Source organism: Myotis yumanensis, unplaced genomic scaffold (assembly GCF_028538775.1).
Source record: "Myotis yumanensis isolate MYYU_CA2020_CCGP unplaced genomic scaffold, mMyoYum1.0.hap1 SCAF_12, whole genome shotgun sequence".
Taxonomy (NCBI): Eukaryota; Metazoa; Chordata; class Mammalia; order Chiroptera; family Vespertilionidae; genus Myotis; species Myotis yumanensis.
The window spans coordinates 9,123,427-9,140,527 of NW_027223763.1; the positions used below are offsets into that span (position 1 = coordinate 9,123,427).

General features: G+C 35.4%; 2 protein-coding genes across 4 annotated transcripts in view; both read right to left on the minus strand.

Annotated features, from left to right (window-relative positions):
- The window catches only part of RABGAP1 (RAB GTPase activating protein 1), a 127,417-nt gene that overhangs the window by 35,973 nt on the left and 74,343 nt on the right, over window positions 1-17,101 (minus strand). The window lies entirely within an intron of this gene.
- On the minus strand, window positions 13,486-15,934 carry GPR21 (G protein-coupled receptor 21). The gene is made up of 2 exons (XM_070430035.1): window positions 15,806-15,934; window positions 13,486-15,379 (listed from the first exon to the last, which is right to left on the minus strand). The coding sequence occupies exon 2, from the start codon at window positions 14,985-14,987 to the stop codon at window positions 13,938-13,940; it is 1,050 nt and encodes a 349-aa protein (XP_070286136.1). The 5' UTR covers window positions 14,988-15,379; window positions 15,806-15,934; the 3' UTR covers window positions 13,486-13,937.

Consider the following 17,101-nt stretch of genomic DNA (forward strand, 5'->3'; position numbering starts at 1 on the left):
ATATTTTTTTAAAAACTGTATTCTAGAATATCAGCACTTCTAAAATTTATTCACTAAACAAATAGTAAGAATGAACACCTCACACTAAAATCCAAATCTTTTGTATTTTGCCTTCCCATACTCCTGCCAAATGGGACTACTCACTGTTCCCCAAACATAACCCCAAATTAATGACATACTTTATTGTATTTTTAAAAAGAAAAATCTAACTTTTTGTTTTCTTAGTATAACAAAACCTTTTTGCTTTCTTATTTTAATAAAAAAAATTTTGCTTCCCTGTAATAATAATACTAGGGGAAAATAAGAAAAAAGAAATAACTGCACAACTCAGAAATAACTAACTTATGTTAGGTAGGTATATGCCTAACTTTTTACAGTTAATTTTTATAATTTTACACTGCTTTGAAAATTTATTTTTACTAACTGCAAAAGATGTGAGCATCTTTTCATGTTACTTGACAGTTATCCTACTCTCGCATTTTTAACACACAGTAACTTGTCACATGGCTATGCCACAATTTACTAGGCCAAATATCCAACTCTGGAATATTCAGGCTATATATACCACTTCTTTGTAGAGCCGTGATTCTTAAAGAAAAGAAAATGGTTTCCACAGTCACTCTATTCCCCCAAAGATCTGGCATGACCCCTGTGTTTTGGATTTTGAGTTATTCTGCCCATTTGTCCTCTAGAACAGTTATATCAATTCAGACATCACATTGGTAGGACTCTTACAGCAGATATCCTGCTGATTTGGAACAGTCACTGATATACTCGTCTTGCCCTCCTTCTAGTCTACATATAACTAAGAATTGTATTTAAAGTTGCAAAGAACTGCATATAAAGTATATTGACTCCATCCCTTTAGAATTCCAATGCTGAACCCACATGCTGGCTGATAAGAAAGGCACTATCGTACATATATTTTCTTGCTTTGTCAGTTAAGAGGGCTTAGAAACAATAACACCCAGTAGAAATGGGTTTCAGAATCTTGGTTTCTAATTTACCAATACAAGGAAACAGGGCTTCTTAGAGGAATGGTTGATTCTAGGACTGGGGTAGGAAATATACAAGATGAACTGAAACTTACAGAAGTACCAGCGAGTAAGGAAATGCTCTCTGGATGACTATTTTTATACCAAGTCCCCCAACACAAAGAACACAAATGCACAACAACAGGAGTATGTCAGAGGGACACAAGAGCCAATTAGAAGAGTTCCCAATGGCCAAAGCTGGGAAACTTGAGCAATAAAATAAATGACGTAGCACTGGATTATAATCTAAAGTATAAAATAAATACCTTTCATAGTAAACTCCTTAAGAAGAGTACAGTGTGGAAAGGGGGGAAAGAGCAACCTAATAATGGAGAAATCTGGCAAACATGACCTCAGTCAAGGAATTAAGGTCATCAACAGTGGTAAGTCATGCTGGAAGGACGTGACCCTTGATATGAGGTAATGAAAATGATACTTTTATTTGCGCGCTCTTCTTCAAAACTTATAAACCTCATGAGAAAAACTAGGCAAATTCTAGTTGAAGGGCACTCTATAAAATACCTGGCCAGTATTCTTAAAAACTGTCAAAGTCATCAAAAACAAGGAAAGTCTAACAGATGTTACAGTCAAAAGGAGACATGAGGACTAAATATAATGCAGTATCCTGGATGAAATCTGAAACAGAAAAAGGTCATTAGGTAACAACTAAGGAAATTTAAATAAAGTACCGACTTTAGTTAATAATAATAATGTATCGCACTTGCTGGTAGCTCAGTGGCTAGAGTGGCAGCCTGTGCACAGAAGGGTCTTGGGTTTGATTCCTTGTCAAGGGCTGTCAAGGCACATGCAGGAGGCAACCAATCAATGTTTTGCTCTCACATCAATATCTGTCTGTCTGTATATCTCTCTCCCTTCTCTCTCCCATCCCTCCCTTCCACTCTCTCTGAAAAAAACAAAAACAAAAAACAAAACAAAAAAAACAGTGGAAAAAAATATCCTCAGGTGAGAATTAACAACAAAAAAATTCATCAATACAATCATTAATTGCAACAAATGTACCATATCAATGTAAGATGTTAATAATAGGGGAAGCAGTGCAAGGTATATGGAAACACTGTACTATTTTCACAATATTTCTGTAAATATAAAACGGTTCTTTAAAAAAAAAATTAAGTTTATTAAAAGAGAAAAAGCCCTGGCCAGGTAGCTCAGTTAATTAGAGCATCGTCCTGATACACCAAGGTTGTGGGTTTGATCTCCGGTAAGGGCACATATAAGAAGCAACCAATGAGTGCATAAATAAGTGGAGCAACAAATCAATGCCTCTCGCTCTCCCTAAAATCAATAATTTTTTTAAAAGCTGTATTAAAAGAAAGAGCGACAGGTATCACCTCCTTATTATACAAAATGGAGAATCAGGCTTAGTGAGGGTAAGCCCCTTATTTGTACTTATTAGGCAATCAATAAAATGCTGAACTAAATTTGTGGAAGAAAATCGGTGAAATGAACACTGGGAGTAAATTCAACAGAAATCAAAAGTAAGCTCTGTTATTGTGAGTGATTTCTAGAGATTTCTTTCTTGGCCCCAATTCTTATGCTCTTTTAGTGTATATGATAAAGCAATGGTGAGGCTTTGTTACTTTTTAAATTTTTAAGGCTCTTCTAAAATAATTTGCACAGAGAAAAATCTAAGGAAATGATGTTTGTGCCGTTTTCTTCTCCCTGTGTTTGTTTTGAAAGTCGTCCATTAGTTCCAACAGTGGTACCACATTCTGTAATTTTTCTGGATGACTATTTTTATACCTTACTGTGAGAATTGGCCCACTGGGTAACTTCTCAGGATTAACAGGGTAATGGGAACAAGAGGAAACCCTTTGAATACACACCCTTTGTAAACTCAAGTTAAAAAATAGAAAGCTAAGAATGGCAGGAAGAAAAAGAAAGTACCCAAACAAAGAAAATGTAATGGAAGGTTGCCATGAGAAATAACCAGCATAGTTAAGATTATTATTTCCATAGTAGCTTAATGCCTAAAGAAAAAATTAGATCTTAAGGCTAGTCCAGAATGTTATACATGCTTTGTTAAAAACCATTATGTAATACTTAAGAAAACAATAAAACAGAAACACCAAAACCCCCACTCAACTCCATTAAACAGTACCCTTTACAATATGCTTCACAGAAATAAAATAATCTTTTGGTTACATTTTGCTCTTAAAAAGTCAGCTACAACTTGTCAGAAATAATTTTGACAAATTCACTTTGACAGAAATAATTAAGCAACTATAACAAGAGCTAAGACAGATCTGTAGTCACTATTCTAATTAAGCACTTTATATATAGATGAATCACACAGATATATCTATTATAACAACCCTCTGAGGTGGGTTCTGTTATTTCTCCCATTTCACAACTGAAGAAAGAAGTTAAATCACTTGGCTAGAGAGTGAGGAGCTGGTATTAGAACCCAACTGTTTTTGCTTTTTTTCTAGTTCACATTCTTAACCCAAAAAAATATATTGTGAAAGTGAAGGAATTCTCTTCTCAGTAGTCAGTGGCACTTATAATTCTCAATACATAAAAAAATGTTTTGGTTTTCTAGACTCTTAAAACGAAAATCGACATGACACAGACTTGGAAAATGTGCCTTTTCTTTTTACTTGTATAAAAGTGCTTCATTGGATGAAGGCTGTTCACTGTTTATGAAAAAGCAGAAATCACTAAGGTCCTAATGACATGTAGACCACAATATCTTGGTCTCTCAAAGAACCACCTTCACAAAATTGTGCTATTGGCATGTTTTGAGAATCTGTTTTAAAAATAAAACAAAAACCCACACAAATACTATTGAAACCTTGTATTACATAGTGAGACAGGTGACGAAACCTACCACATTACTCAGTGTCCCTATCAGAAATTCTGTCACTCCTACAGAAATATGGCTACTCCCCCGTCCTGTCCCCCCCCCCCCCCCTGTCCCCGTCCCCGCCACCCCGCCCATGGAATTAAATGTCCATTTTTCTTTTGGCCTACAGAAAGCTCAGGACCAAGTTCACAGTCCAACTTTAAGCAATACAGGATTTCATGGCTTGTCTGTCTGTGTATTATCTTCCTGTTCTACATCTATTTTCCAAATCTCTTCCTTATTTAAATTTTCCTATTTTATTGAATTATAGGTATTCTAATAAAGTACCTCCATACCTTAAAAATACGAGGTACAGTGTATTTATATAAAAAGCCCTTCAAGTCCATTTCATAGTTTAATCAACAAGAATTCTATAAATAAATATATCTGATTGATGGGCTGGGCAAGTCATCTTTATCTTAAACTCAGATTTTAAGAACATAAAACACATGTACCTATGCACACATATTGATACTTGTGCCTGTGTGACCAGCACCACTGCTCCTCAAATCAGCATCCTTTCAGCCTGCAGTGCTGCTCTTCCCCACCAGTGCAACAACAGGGATTTTATTTTAGTGGGGACTGGTTTGGTTAGATATTGCTTTGTATCTATCTTTGTATCTATCCTTTGTATTTATCTTGGGGATTTGCTCTTAGAGGCAAAAATAATTCCAGTAAAAATGTCATTGAATAACACTTAATAAAAGATTTAAAAAGCTGAACCAAAAAGAGACAAGAAATTGATCTTTAACTTATATAAAAGCAAATAAAACATTGTGCTGGTATTCAATAATTAATACTTTAAAACTTCCATTTCCAACACATTACACAGAGAGCAAACTGGAACTAGATTTCCACAAACATGGAAGTAAATGAAGGCATCTCAGAATCTGGCCACAACTATGTGACGACTGGAGTTGGACTTCTGACAAAGAAAGGAGAAGGCAGTATTTGGGTGCTCTACCAAGATCACACAATATAATGAACAGAACTCTAACTCTGGGATCAGGAAATTCTGTTTCTGAATACAGCCCCCCACCCCCTTTAATTGTGTGGCCTTGGACAAGTCTCTTAACTAGTCTGAACCTTAATATCCTTCTCTGTAAAATCTAAGCTATGGTTCTTTCCTTACAGAGTTTATGAGAAACAAATGAGATACTGCATGGAAAGCAGGTATCATGAGGTCCTGTACATCAGTGGTGGCTCTATCCCATCATACTTGACATTTATGATGTTGGCATATTTTCAACCTTAGGAGGGAAGCCAAGGAACAAAATGTGTTTGGCAGATTTTCCCATGTTTGGGACTTAGTGCCCCGTCGGGTATCTGCAATTCTAGATAGCATGCAATTCAGAAATCCATTATATTTTACCAACATCATAATTTATCTTATCCAAATGCAATTATAAAGAAGATAAGTCAGGCAACAGAAAAATTGATACAAAATGTAAACGGTTCAATAAGTGGCTTTTTAACCTATGAGCTGGGCTAAACAAAACACTGTAGAGCTCAGTATAAAGTACTTTTGTTGATTATCTTTTTCAAAAAAATCATTTCTCAGAGAAAAAAAATCCTTTTGAGTTTCTCTATTATCACTGCCTCATTTAGTAAAGAGCTCTTCCATTTCAAGACAATCAAATAACTATACCAACCCCCCCTGGTAATAATCCTATTTACTCTCCTTTTCTTCCAATAGAGAAAACAATGCATCCCAAGCATGACAACTATGTAATCAATGAACTGCCAAAGAGTCTTTATTATAGACAACTGACCCAGAAAACAGGCTCCAGAAAAGTTTGCCAAATTAGTGCCTCTAACTTTAATACACAGTTAAGCACTATATCAGCTGAGTAGTTATAACTTATATTAAATCTATATCATACAAATGTAATAAAAAATTAGATGACTTCTTCAGGAAAAAAATAGCTCTTTAATAAAATAATGTACTGCTATCACATTGTTTCAATCCAAATATGGCATGATAGTGCCATTCTAAAAATAAATCTAAGTCCCATGTGATATGCAGCCTTTTAGCTATGTTCATTTCCTTTTAGGGCTCAAGTTTCCCACAGGAAATTATTCAATGTTTGGCAAAACTGTCCCAAATCATCTATAGATACTGAATTGGGACAGTGCTAACTGCACTATCAACCTTTTTCCTGCTTTGCTATTGTTGAATCGCCTACACAATAATCCACCAAGGAGAGGCCAAGGAGCAGGAAATACTCAAAAGCTATTGCCTGACAAAAGTGATACAGAAAGTGTCATTTTGAGTTAAAAAGTGGCAGGGGAGGTGACTTATGAGTCAGCTAAATTAGAAGCCACAAAATTATTACATACAAAGTCATATCCTAAACAAATGTTTCTTATAACTGTGATGACTTTCAAATACTTATTTAAATTGTATTTTTATATTATTGAGCAAAACTGTATATCAAATGCCCTCTCAGTACAGCTTAATACAGATTGATTTGCTCAAAAATTTTGTAAAGCATTAATGTGCTAGAAATAAAATCCTCTCAAAATCACTCACTCATAATATACCACACACACAATCAAGACCCACATTCCTTAAGCAATATTTTTATATAACCAAATCAAATTATGATTTTTAAGAAAATGTTTTAGAATGCTAAAGATACTCAGTTTTATTTTTAAATTTTTTTTTTCTGAAAATAAGTCAGATAAAAGTGTACTTGCTAAGTAAAAAAATATATAGCAGCTATAAATTGCTAGAGATATTAAAATACGACTTTAAAACTATAGAGGCCCGGACGGTGTGGCTCAGTGGTTGAGCATTGACATATGAACCAGGAGATCACGGTTCAATTCCTGGTCAGGGCACATGCTTGAGTTGTGGGATTGACCCCCAGTGCAGGGTGCGCAGGAGGCAGTCAATCAATGATTCTCTCTCATCATTGATGTTTCTATCTCTCTTTCTCTCTCCCTTCCTCTCTGAAATCAATACAAAAATATTAAAAAAAAAAACCCCACACAACTTTATAGAGTTCCTTGCTCATGTAACAGTTAACAAAACATTAAAATGAGAACCTGTGTTTGAATATTGGTCACAAACATCTTTAGCAGTGTATTATTGAACTGAATTTAATATTCTATAAGAGGTCTGGGTTCATATATGTATTCATAGACTACAGGTATATGTTCTGGGTTTCAACCTTTATTTCCATTACATATTTTTATATAGCTTTCAGGCAAAAGTTATGTTTCCTTGAACCCCAATATCATGTTTGAGATTTAATTTTTCTACTAAAGAACTAATCTTAGACAATGATCAAGAAACGAATATTTAAAAGCTATTATTTCATCATTAATGTATCAAGCTATAATTACTTAGATGTTTCTATTAATCTAAAAACTTAAAAAATTATCAGCAACTAAGTATAATACCAACCAAATTCTCTTGTAATCCCTTAGTAAAAGTCCTCCTGGTATTCAATTATTTTTATGTTTTTCTACTTAAAATTCTAGACAACGAGCAACTTTAAAAGTTATAAGCAGTTATCTTTTATTTAAGCAAAAACTTCACCCTGTAATCTCACCAGCAGTACAAATACTACAAACACCAATGAGGCCGTTCCAGAACCACCCATTCATATTTACTTCCCCTAGCAACATTTCTGAGGTGGTTGCTAGTGATCAAGAGAATTTTCTAACTAATATTTTGCAAAACTTAATTTATTTGACTCAAAGTACCAATGAAAGATTACTTTTATTTATTTTATTTAATACACACCCAAATCTAAACAAATTTCTTTTTTTCCAATCCTGCTGGAAACTCCCATTTTCTAAGCACTTGACAATGTTGAAGAGTCCTTTGGACTTATTTTGGTGCCATGACTGAGTCTAAGGGAGGTATAAGAGCTGGGTTCTAGTCCCAGTTCTGTGACTAATGAACTCTGTCACTATTCTGGGTTTCTTTCCCCATCTGTGAAAGGGGAGCCTAGATTATGACCTTTAAGGGATCTTCCAGGTCTGTTACTTTGGGATTCTATATTTATGTCATTCATGTACTCAAAACCCTTTAATCCATCTCCAATTCCTAATTAGAATCAAATCCCTTAGCATATATTCCAGACCAGGTAGGCCCAATTTAGCTTTTGACCATACTCTCCATTATAACCTCAACTTGAAACCTCTGGTTCATCCAGACTGCCCTATTCACTAAGAAGAGAGGAGCATAGTTAACATGGACGGAATGTTCACTGAGGGCCAAGCACTGTGCTAATAAGAGTTTTACTATTAATGTCACACACATTTAATCTTGAATCGACTCCTGTTATGATGGTGCCATCTGCACTTAAAGATGAATATCCTTCTGAAGTTCAGAAATTTTGAGATTACCTAATAAATAGCCAGAAGTAGGATCAAATTTTGCTTTAACTTTATTTCCAGTGCTATGTAGGGTATAATACACATAATCAGTATGATGATGTTAACAATACATGGTGTTACCATAATCTAAGTAGAAATGGTTTCAATCCTCACATCTATCATGTCATGAAGGAGAAAAACTTTTAAAAATGAAAAAGTCTTTTGAGTCAGATTCTACTCCCCAAGAGTCAATGAAGACAGAGACCCACAAATGCTTTTGTTGTTGTTGTTTAGCTATAAATAAATGGCTTTGGCAGTGGGGATTTCCCAAGTCTTTCCGGAATAAATTTCAGAAATAAATCATGCTGTTCAATGCTGTAACTTTTGCTTTCTCCCCCAAATATTGTCTAATTCAATTCAACAAGTATTTGTTGAAAGCTAATAAACAGAATTTAAAGTTTTACTTTGAAAAGACTTTATTTCTGTATTTTGTCCAAACCAATACAATCTTTTGGTAACAAACTAATAAATAAGTCTTTTAAGTGACTACAGTCATGTTAACTTAACATAAAGATGTGCCTTTTACTTTGCAAAGAGCTTTCTCATGTTATATACTGGTACTGTTTGATAATTATAAGTCACTTTATTAGAATCTTTTGTCTATTGATCCTTTGGGTTTCTTTAGTTCTGTCCAACTGGATAATTTATGCCAATCTCATTCAAGCAGTAAGGGCAGATAAGACTATAGAGTCCTACTCACCCAAAGCTTAGCCATCTCATATACTGCTTTCTAAGGAAATCAATCTAACACATATTGCCTTATCTACAAATACTACACAGTACTTTGTATACCTGTCTTCTATTGGTAAAAAAAAAAAAAACAAGTTTAAAAATCTAAAAAGATCCAAACATATACCTATGAGGCATAATGACATAGTAAATTAGGAATCAAAAAGGTCTTATAGCCTATATTTTTTCTTTCCTTCCGTATTCTATGTATCAAAAAGGTCTGACAGCCCAATTCTTCCCCTACAAACCTGACAGGATTGTAAATTCCTCCCAATTATTACTTCCTAAAGATATAACTCCTAATGCCCCCTTCCTTCTGCCTGTTCCCATTTGGATTAGTTGCTTTCTAGGTCTGCAGCACATGTGATTACCTAGGGCTTTCCTTCCCTATAACCGTGGGAATTTCTTCACCTCTCTCCTATGTTGGAGTCCTTGTATCCTGGGTTCTGTATCTTCCTCTTTCTTGATTTCATCTCTCATTCTGGGGAAATATATCCTTCAGTAACTTTCTGAGAAAGTATATAAGACAGGTAAATATTTTCAGACCCTGTATATCTCAAAATGGATTTACTTTACTCTTCACACTTGAATGAAAAGTTTGACTGGGCATAAAATTCTAAGTTAAAAATCACTGTGCAAAATTTTGAAGTTATTACTCATTATCTTCTTGCTTTTTTAAGGTGGAAAGTCTAAGGCTATTCAGATCCCTGTAACTAAATTATGATTCCACCCTCCCACCCCTACTCCAGACCAAGAAGCTTTTAGGATTTTTCTTTATTCCTAGTGTTCTTAAATTTTATAATGATTTGCCATCAAAATCTTTTTATTATATTAAGCTGGTCCTTTTCATTATGAAAACTCATATCCTTCAGTTCTGGAAATTTTTCTTCTAATACTTCTTTGAGAATTTCCTTCTTTATTCTGTTTCTAAAATCATGCTAGGTAGATATTGAGCTTCCTTGATTGAACTTCTAATTTGTCTTGCTTTCTGTCTACTTTATTGTCTTTTGTTTCACTATCTGGCCTACTTCAATTTTATCTTCCAACTTGTCTAATTTTTTAGTAGTCTGATTACACTTTAAATCTCAAGAGCTCTTTCTCATTATCTTTGTATTTTGGGGGGGTTTTTTTGTTTGTTTTTGTGTGTTTTGGTGTATGTTTTTTTTATTGCATCCTACTCTCTTTTTTTAATGGATCCAAAATTTCTGGAAATGTTATACTTGATAATTTTTGAAGTTTTCGCCAGTGACTTGCATTGTTTTCTTTCCTCTGATTTCTTTTGTTCTGGGCTCTGTGTTCTATGTGAAAAGATTTTCTCAAAAGATCAGTGATCTCTGGCTGACTGCTAATATTAAAAGTAAAGGACTAAAAAACGAACTAGTAACAGTAACCCAGATTTTCTGATTAGAAGTTCAAAGTTCAGTTTAAGCATATTGTGATACCATTGTCTCCCAAATTTTGAAGACAAGCCAAATTTCTTATTTACAGCCATAGAAAAATTGTATAGACTATTCCCAGAGTCTGCAAAATAGACTAGTATGTATATTTAATATATAATATTTAGTATTTCTTAAACCCAATATGGAAAAATCAATACATAGACTAATTAATGAAGACTTTTAACAACTGTCATCATGCCACATTCTCCATCCTTAGACTTCCCCAAATCTGCTCATATAACAGTAAGTTTTGGTTTGCCAATAATTTATTTAACAAATCTTTAATGATACAAAAACACATAGTCAGTGAAATTAAAACATTTCCTACAAAACCACTGTGCAGATTTTAAAATCAAACCTAAAAAACTTCAAAAACTCTCAGAAACCACTCTTGTTATCTGAGAGCCTGCAACCTTGTTGCTTTATTTTCAAGTTCAGAGAGGTGGACAATGCATTTATAGCACAAAAATTCAAGTTTTTCCAATCCTTAAAACAGAGAACACTATTCAAGTAAAAAGGAAAAGCCATTATAAAATTACAGGCTCAAAATGGAATTTATCCCACGATAAAGCCTAAAGAAAACCCTTTCCAAAATGGAATTTAGGGTCATTCAACAGGTCCATGAAAAATTTAAATATCTATTCTGGTGTAAGGTAGTTCTTTTATTAAAGTGGAGCATTTGTCTTTTTGTAATTGCTTTTCTGCTCTAAGGGGTAAAAAATACACCTTCACTGAAATAAATCATTATATAAAAACCACACAACTAATTTACAAATACAACAATTAGTATGATCTTATTTTAAAATGTGCTATGAAATAATTTTGACACAATCACCAAAAGCTCATGCTGCCTCATATATCAGTCATATACCCTATAAAGTTAAACGTGCTGTATTGCCAAAGCCCAAGGTAATTGGAGTCTAAAAATATACTTTTTTCTCATTCTGAACTAGTCAGATTGGTATTTAACCCAAACATCATCGAATGTTGCATTAAATATGGCAGAAAAACAAGATTACTTAAATACAAACTCTCCAAATGTATCCCATAGAAACTGCCCCCTGCCACAGAAGACTGAATCCAAGCATATCCCCCTTTCACCAACATACACACATACACACACGAAAATAAAAATAAAACAGCCACACAGACAATAAAAATGAGAATAGAACTGATACCTGGAAGAAACTATACAATTCATACAGACAGTCCAATGAAGACAAGATAAACTAAAAAAACATCTGACATTAAGTATCACTGGAAAGGGGATTAGGAGCTTTATTTTTCTTTAAATTACTCAATCTACTTAGTTTCTACTTCAGTTTTAGACTAAGACACTGATAAAGTTTCTAATGTGAAAAAAAAATACGTCTATGACATCTAAATTTGGTATTAGAACAAAAATGTAAAAATCTATTAACAAAGACTCTTATTAAAAGAGTTCTTTCCAGTCACTAAAAACCAACTTGATTAGCCATTTCCAGGAAGTTAAGCAGAAATTTTATTTTTTTTCCATTCTCACAAGATGGAACCCTATTGAAGGGAAAGATTAAAAGGACTCTCGGCCCACCAAAAAGTAAAATCTACTCAGAGTCTTTAAAATTCCCATATTTGCTTAACGAAAAATTCTCAAGCTAACTCTGCAAATTTGAACACATTAAATTCTCCAGCATACATGAAAAAAATTTTTTAGAACTGTGCTACTTAAAGAAGAATGTGCACAACTGCTTTTTTGGAATTCAAAAGAAAAGGTTTTCCACTTGACCTGGCAATTTAAAGACTTTGCTAACTTAACCTGCAATTTCAATATGAATTCTAAATTTTGAAACAACTTAGGATCAAATTTTCCAATATACAATATAAAGAGCAAGCAAGTTTTAGGGAAGTACTCAGAATCTTAAGTTTAAATTTTATATATTATTTAATCACTAAAATAATTTAAATAGAACACATTTAAGTTAAAATTAAATCAATATCTAAAACCTAAAATCATAAAGCTGCCCTTTATTTTAAAAGGGGCAGGAACTTTCCTCATATTATGATGGAAAACCAAAGCATTATCTGCCTATATTATAAATATCTATGTCCTTTTTTAGATTCAAAAATCTACTTTCACTTATGTACCTTGGGTTTCTTCCATCTTCCATCTCACTAAACATCACTATAGCATTCAAATTACAACTTCTAGCCAAAGTCAAAGATCACATAAGTTCCCTGAAGGCTTCCAAAACATTAAAACCAGCAGATAAGTCAAGGAATACTCATTCCTGGAGCTGCTGGGAAACCCTTCTCTCCTTTCAGAAAATAAACCTCTTGTTAGAAAGATAATCATCTAAGAACAAAGCATCACTACTACATACAAATTCATAGCATTCTCAATTAATAATTCTATACAATAATAAAATCCTACAGATTTGGCTAGTCTTTGGCTTAAAAAGAAAAGAAAAAGACTATTAAGAAAGTAACTGTATCCAAAGGATTACAGCAGTAAAAGAGACATAGACAAATCAGAATTTCTCCTCTTATGCAAATGTGGACTCCTTAACACTAACTAAAAGAATGCTTTAAAAAAGAATTAGTTGCTACTTTAGTAGTTGATTCCATTTAACCACAAAGAGAACATCTCAGTTAATCCTCTTCTATTTTAAAAATGAACTAGTTAAATGTACATTTTACTGTAAAAGTGAAATCTAACTCAATTCAAATATTCTCAATACACATATACACAGAGGCATGTGCAAAAATACTGTAATCACTTTCAATGCACACATTTCTTTAGATCTCTCTTAAACATGACACAAAAAGTAGCTCAGTTCTTCATAAATTGTCTAGTATTTGACTGCACTTTTGCATCACTTTCATTGCAAAATTCTAAAATTAGTAGTTAGGTGTCCACATTATTCACTGTATTGAGAATTCTCTCAAGAGAATAAGACACAAAACATTTGGATATCTAAATGACAGTGCTGAAACTTGCAGTGTTATACGTAGGCATACATAAACAAAATTTTAAAACCCTGTTAATTCATCACTGTATTTTAATATTTGCTGTTAAAAGAAATCAATTGCATATGAATCCCAAACAACTGGAATGAACCCAGAAGAGCCACAAGAAAATGATGGTATTTTAAAATGGTGACGCTTTTCACACCCATGTTTAGTCATGCCAGCCGGAGAGGTGTGAGATATGACTTTATTCATTTTAAATCTGAGAATTTCAGTCATTTCCATGGCATTACAAAAATTGGAACCAAGAGCAATTTATCATGGTCCTGACTCTTCTGATTTAAAAGCACTTTTAAAGAAAAATCATTTCTGCAAACTTAGGTTTTTTTGGATGATTTCTTTCCTATTGCTCAGAGTCAAATTATTTTGTCCCAGATTTTCCAGTGAACAAGGGATACAAAGAGAGAAAAAGGGACCCCCCCCTTGCCCCCTCCCCACACACACATACAATGACCCAATATCTGAACCTCTTTAAACATGGCATCCATTAAGAGGGCCTTTGCTCCTAACTGTGTAAGGGTCCTTAGCTATGACCTGACTTGCACAAGAAGTACACATGGCTCCGGAGAGGCGCTTTAGTCCCCTTTGGAAGACACTGTTGGAAAGACTATAAATGACACAGTTGCAGAAACTGTTACTAATGGCAAGCCAGGTGGTCAAGAAGGATGCGAAGCGGTTGCTGTGGCCAGTGGAGCTCTCCAACAAGAAGTAGACGATGTATGGCAACCAGAGGATGTAAAACACACTAGTAATCCGGAACAGAACCATGGCATAGCGCTTGTCTGGACAGGCCTGCATCTCCCCAGTCTCCCCACTCTGGCTGCTGAAGCGAGCTTGCCTTTCGCTGATTTCCTTTGTGTGTTGTTGGCAGATGCGGAAAATGTTGAAATAAGTGAAGCACACAATGAGGGCTGCTGGGGCATATAACATCATCACGATGAACAGGGTGAAGTAGGGGTCGGTGCGCCAGGACTCTGCACACCACTGAAACACATCTCCATGATATCCAGGTTTGCCCCAGTGGAAAAAGGAAGGCAGAAAGACCAGGATGGAATATAACCAAATCAGGAAAATACACAGGCGTAGTCTCCAGGGTGTAACCAGGGTGTTATAGGTTAAAGGTTTAGTAATGGCAATATATCTATCGATGCTGATACAGGCCAGAGAGGTCATGGAGACACTCTTCAGAACTGATACTATAAAACCAAACACCTGGCAAGTCAAGGACTCCTCTACTGGAAGCGGGTAGTGGAGGAGTGATAAAGAAGGAACCAGGCAGCTGACTCCAACCAACAGGTCAGCATATGCCATAGTCTGGATAAAATAACTTGTAGTGTGGTGGTTCAACAAAGGAGCACAGTGAAATACAAAAATCACAATGATGTTGCCAGAAATAATCAATACAGTTAGAAACACAATAATCAACACTTCCAAAAGGCAAAAATCGACAGTTTCCAAATAGTCAAATGCCAAGAGACAAAAAGGGTGGTTGCTCTGATTACCATCCAAGGTGGAGTTCATCTTGAGCTCAGGAGTAATCTCTCACTTCATGCTGCCGCTTGGCCGCTGCCAACAGTTCAAAGGAGCAGCTGCTGTCATTGCGGTCAGCTCTGTGTGTTTGTAATAATGCCCAAGGAGCCTCAGTCCCCAGGCTCACGATGGTGCTGCTCTGATGCATTGCCTGCAGTACAATCCCCCTTTAAATCCTTGGAATAGGGAGAGCCAGCAGCCGTTGTCTGGCCAGTCCCAGACGCGGCCATAGTATCAGGTTTACCATACACATAGTGCCAGGGGAGTAAAGCAAATTCTGGGTACAATGTCTTCAGGCCAATGAGGGTAGGGAGTAGGGGCAGAAGAGAAGGGAAGAAAATTAGGAGCTTCAGCAGGAGTTGTAATGAGTCTCCTCTGAACAGCTGATAGAAGAAAAGGAGAGAGCATTTTACATTATGCATCCCAATAAAAAAAAAATCAAAGAATCTGGCTAGCTCAGGCTATCATCCCTCCCACTCCATTCCACCCCACCCAGTACTACCCTCAGTAGCACCCCACATAACTAACTGATCCTTACTGTACAGAGGAGGTGCAGCAACAGCAAGCTTTCATGATAAACAAAACAAAAAATAAAACGAGTCAATTGCAATCAGAACAATCTACCCCCATTTTCCCTTCATTGGAGCCTTTTAGGGGAGAAAAGGAAATCTGCTTATTGGATTTCTAAAAACATTTTACCATAATTACCATGAATAAAATAACTTATTTTCTTGATTCCGTGTAATATCTTGCCTCTTTGAAAACATTTCAACAGAATTTATCTGCCTAGCTCAATTTCAGAGTGTTACCTGTAATTCTGCATGCTGCAATCCAAACAAAAGCCACAAAACATCCTTAACAGAAAGCCTTGCAAAGCAGGAATGTGCCTCAGCCTGGTTTACTGCAGAACTGAGACGCAGAGGGAGGGGATAAAGGAGTAGGAGGGGAACTGGGGAGAGAGGGGGCTTGGAAAAGGGAAGCAGTGGGGGAGGGGAAAGAAAATGCCTGTGCAGGCACACACTCTGGCATCTTCAGCAGCTCATTCGGATTCATCACCAGAGAGGCACTCCCCGATTTCCAGACTGCACAGTGGGGGAATAACTGAACACGCCTGCAGTGCAGTGTTTCAAAGCTGTTTCCTTGTCTAACTGGAATCCCCCCTTTTGGTAGAGGAACATAACTCAAACTGCTAGTAAGGAGAAGGGGTAGTAACCCAAACAGAGAGCCAGCCCGGGGATTTAAATTGAAACACACTGCCAGGGGGGTAATGCTGAGAGAAAATTCTTATTTCCTTGTAGCATTTTCCCAAGGAACGAAGAGTAATGTTAAAGAATGAAAGTGTGTTAAGAGTGCAAGGCAACTGAGCAATCAATTCAGCAGCACAAGAAGTTCTAGCTAAAAGGCTAAATACTCAGCATTAATTTTCTCTCATGATTCACTGGATATTGACCAATATTAAGAAAGATGACCAAAATAACAAGCAAACTTAAAAATCAAGAGAATTTTACCCTCGTGTACACACAAAAGAGGAATTTTGTTATTCCTGTGTTTTACAATACCTTAGTTTCAAGATTCCTCGTCTTGCTTCTAGTTTGCTGAGACACAGTACACAAACATATAACAAAAGATGGAAAAGTAAAGGTACCATTTCCACCAGGCTTGAAAATTAGAGGAAGTTTCATGGTATAAATTAGCCTTTGTATCTCAGAATACACAATCTTGTTTGTGCCTACTTAAAACAATGCAAAGTGAGATTTTATTGTGGCTCTTCTGGTAATGTTATGAATGATGACAAATTTCAGCTAATTAGAAAATGTGTATTTTTAGTATCTTTTCCTCCAAGTGTCTCTGGATTTTCAATTCATCCTTCTCAATAAAGTTCCACAGACCCAGCAGAGTAAAAGAAAATAAACAAAAGTTGGTACTTGAAAGCATTCCAGAAGGTATGCATACCTAAGTGGAGATATATGTTATGTGATCCAATTCGCATTTTTTATTTGTTTCACACACATGCTTTCTCATTGCAGGCAAATGGGTAGCCATAACCAGAACTCAATTACATTTCAAGATCTGAAGCACTACACTTATACAAAGGCAAGAAACTA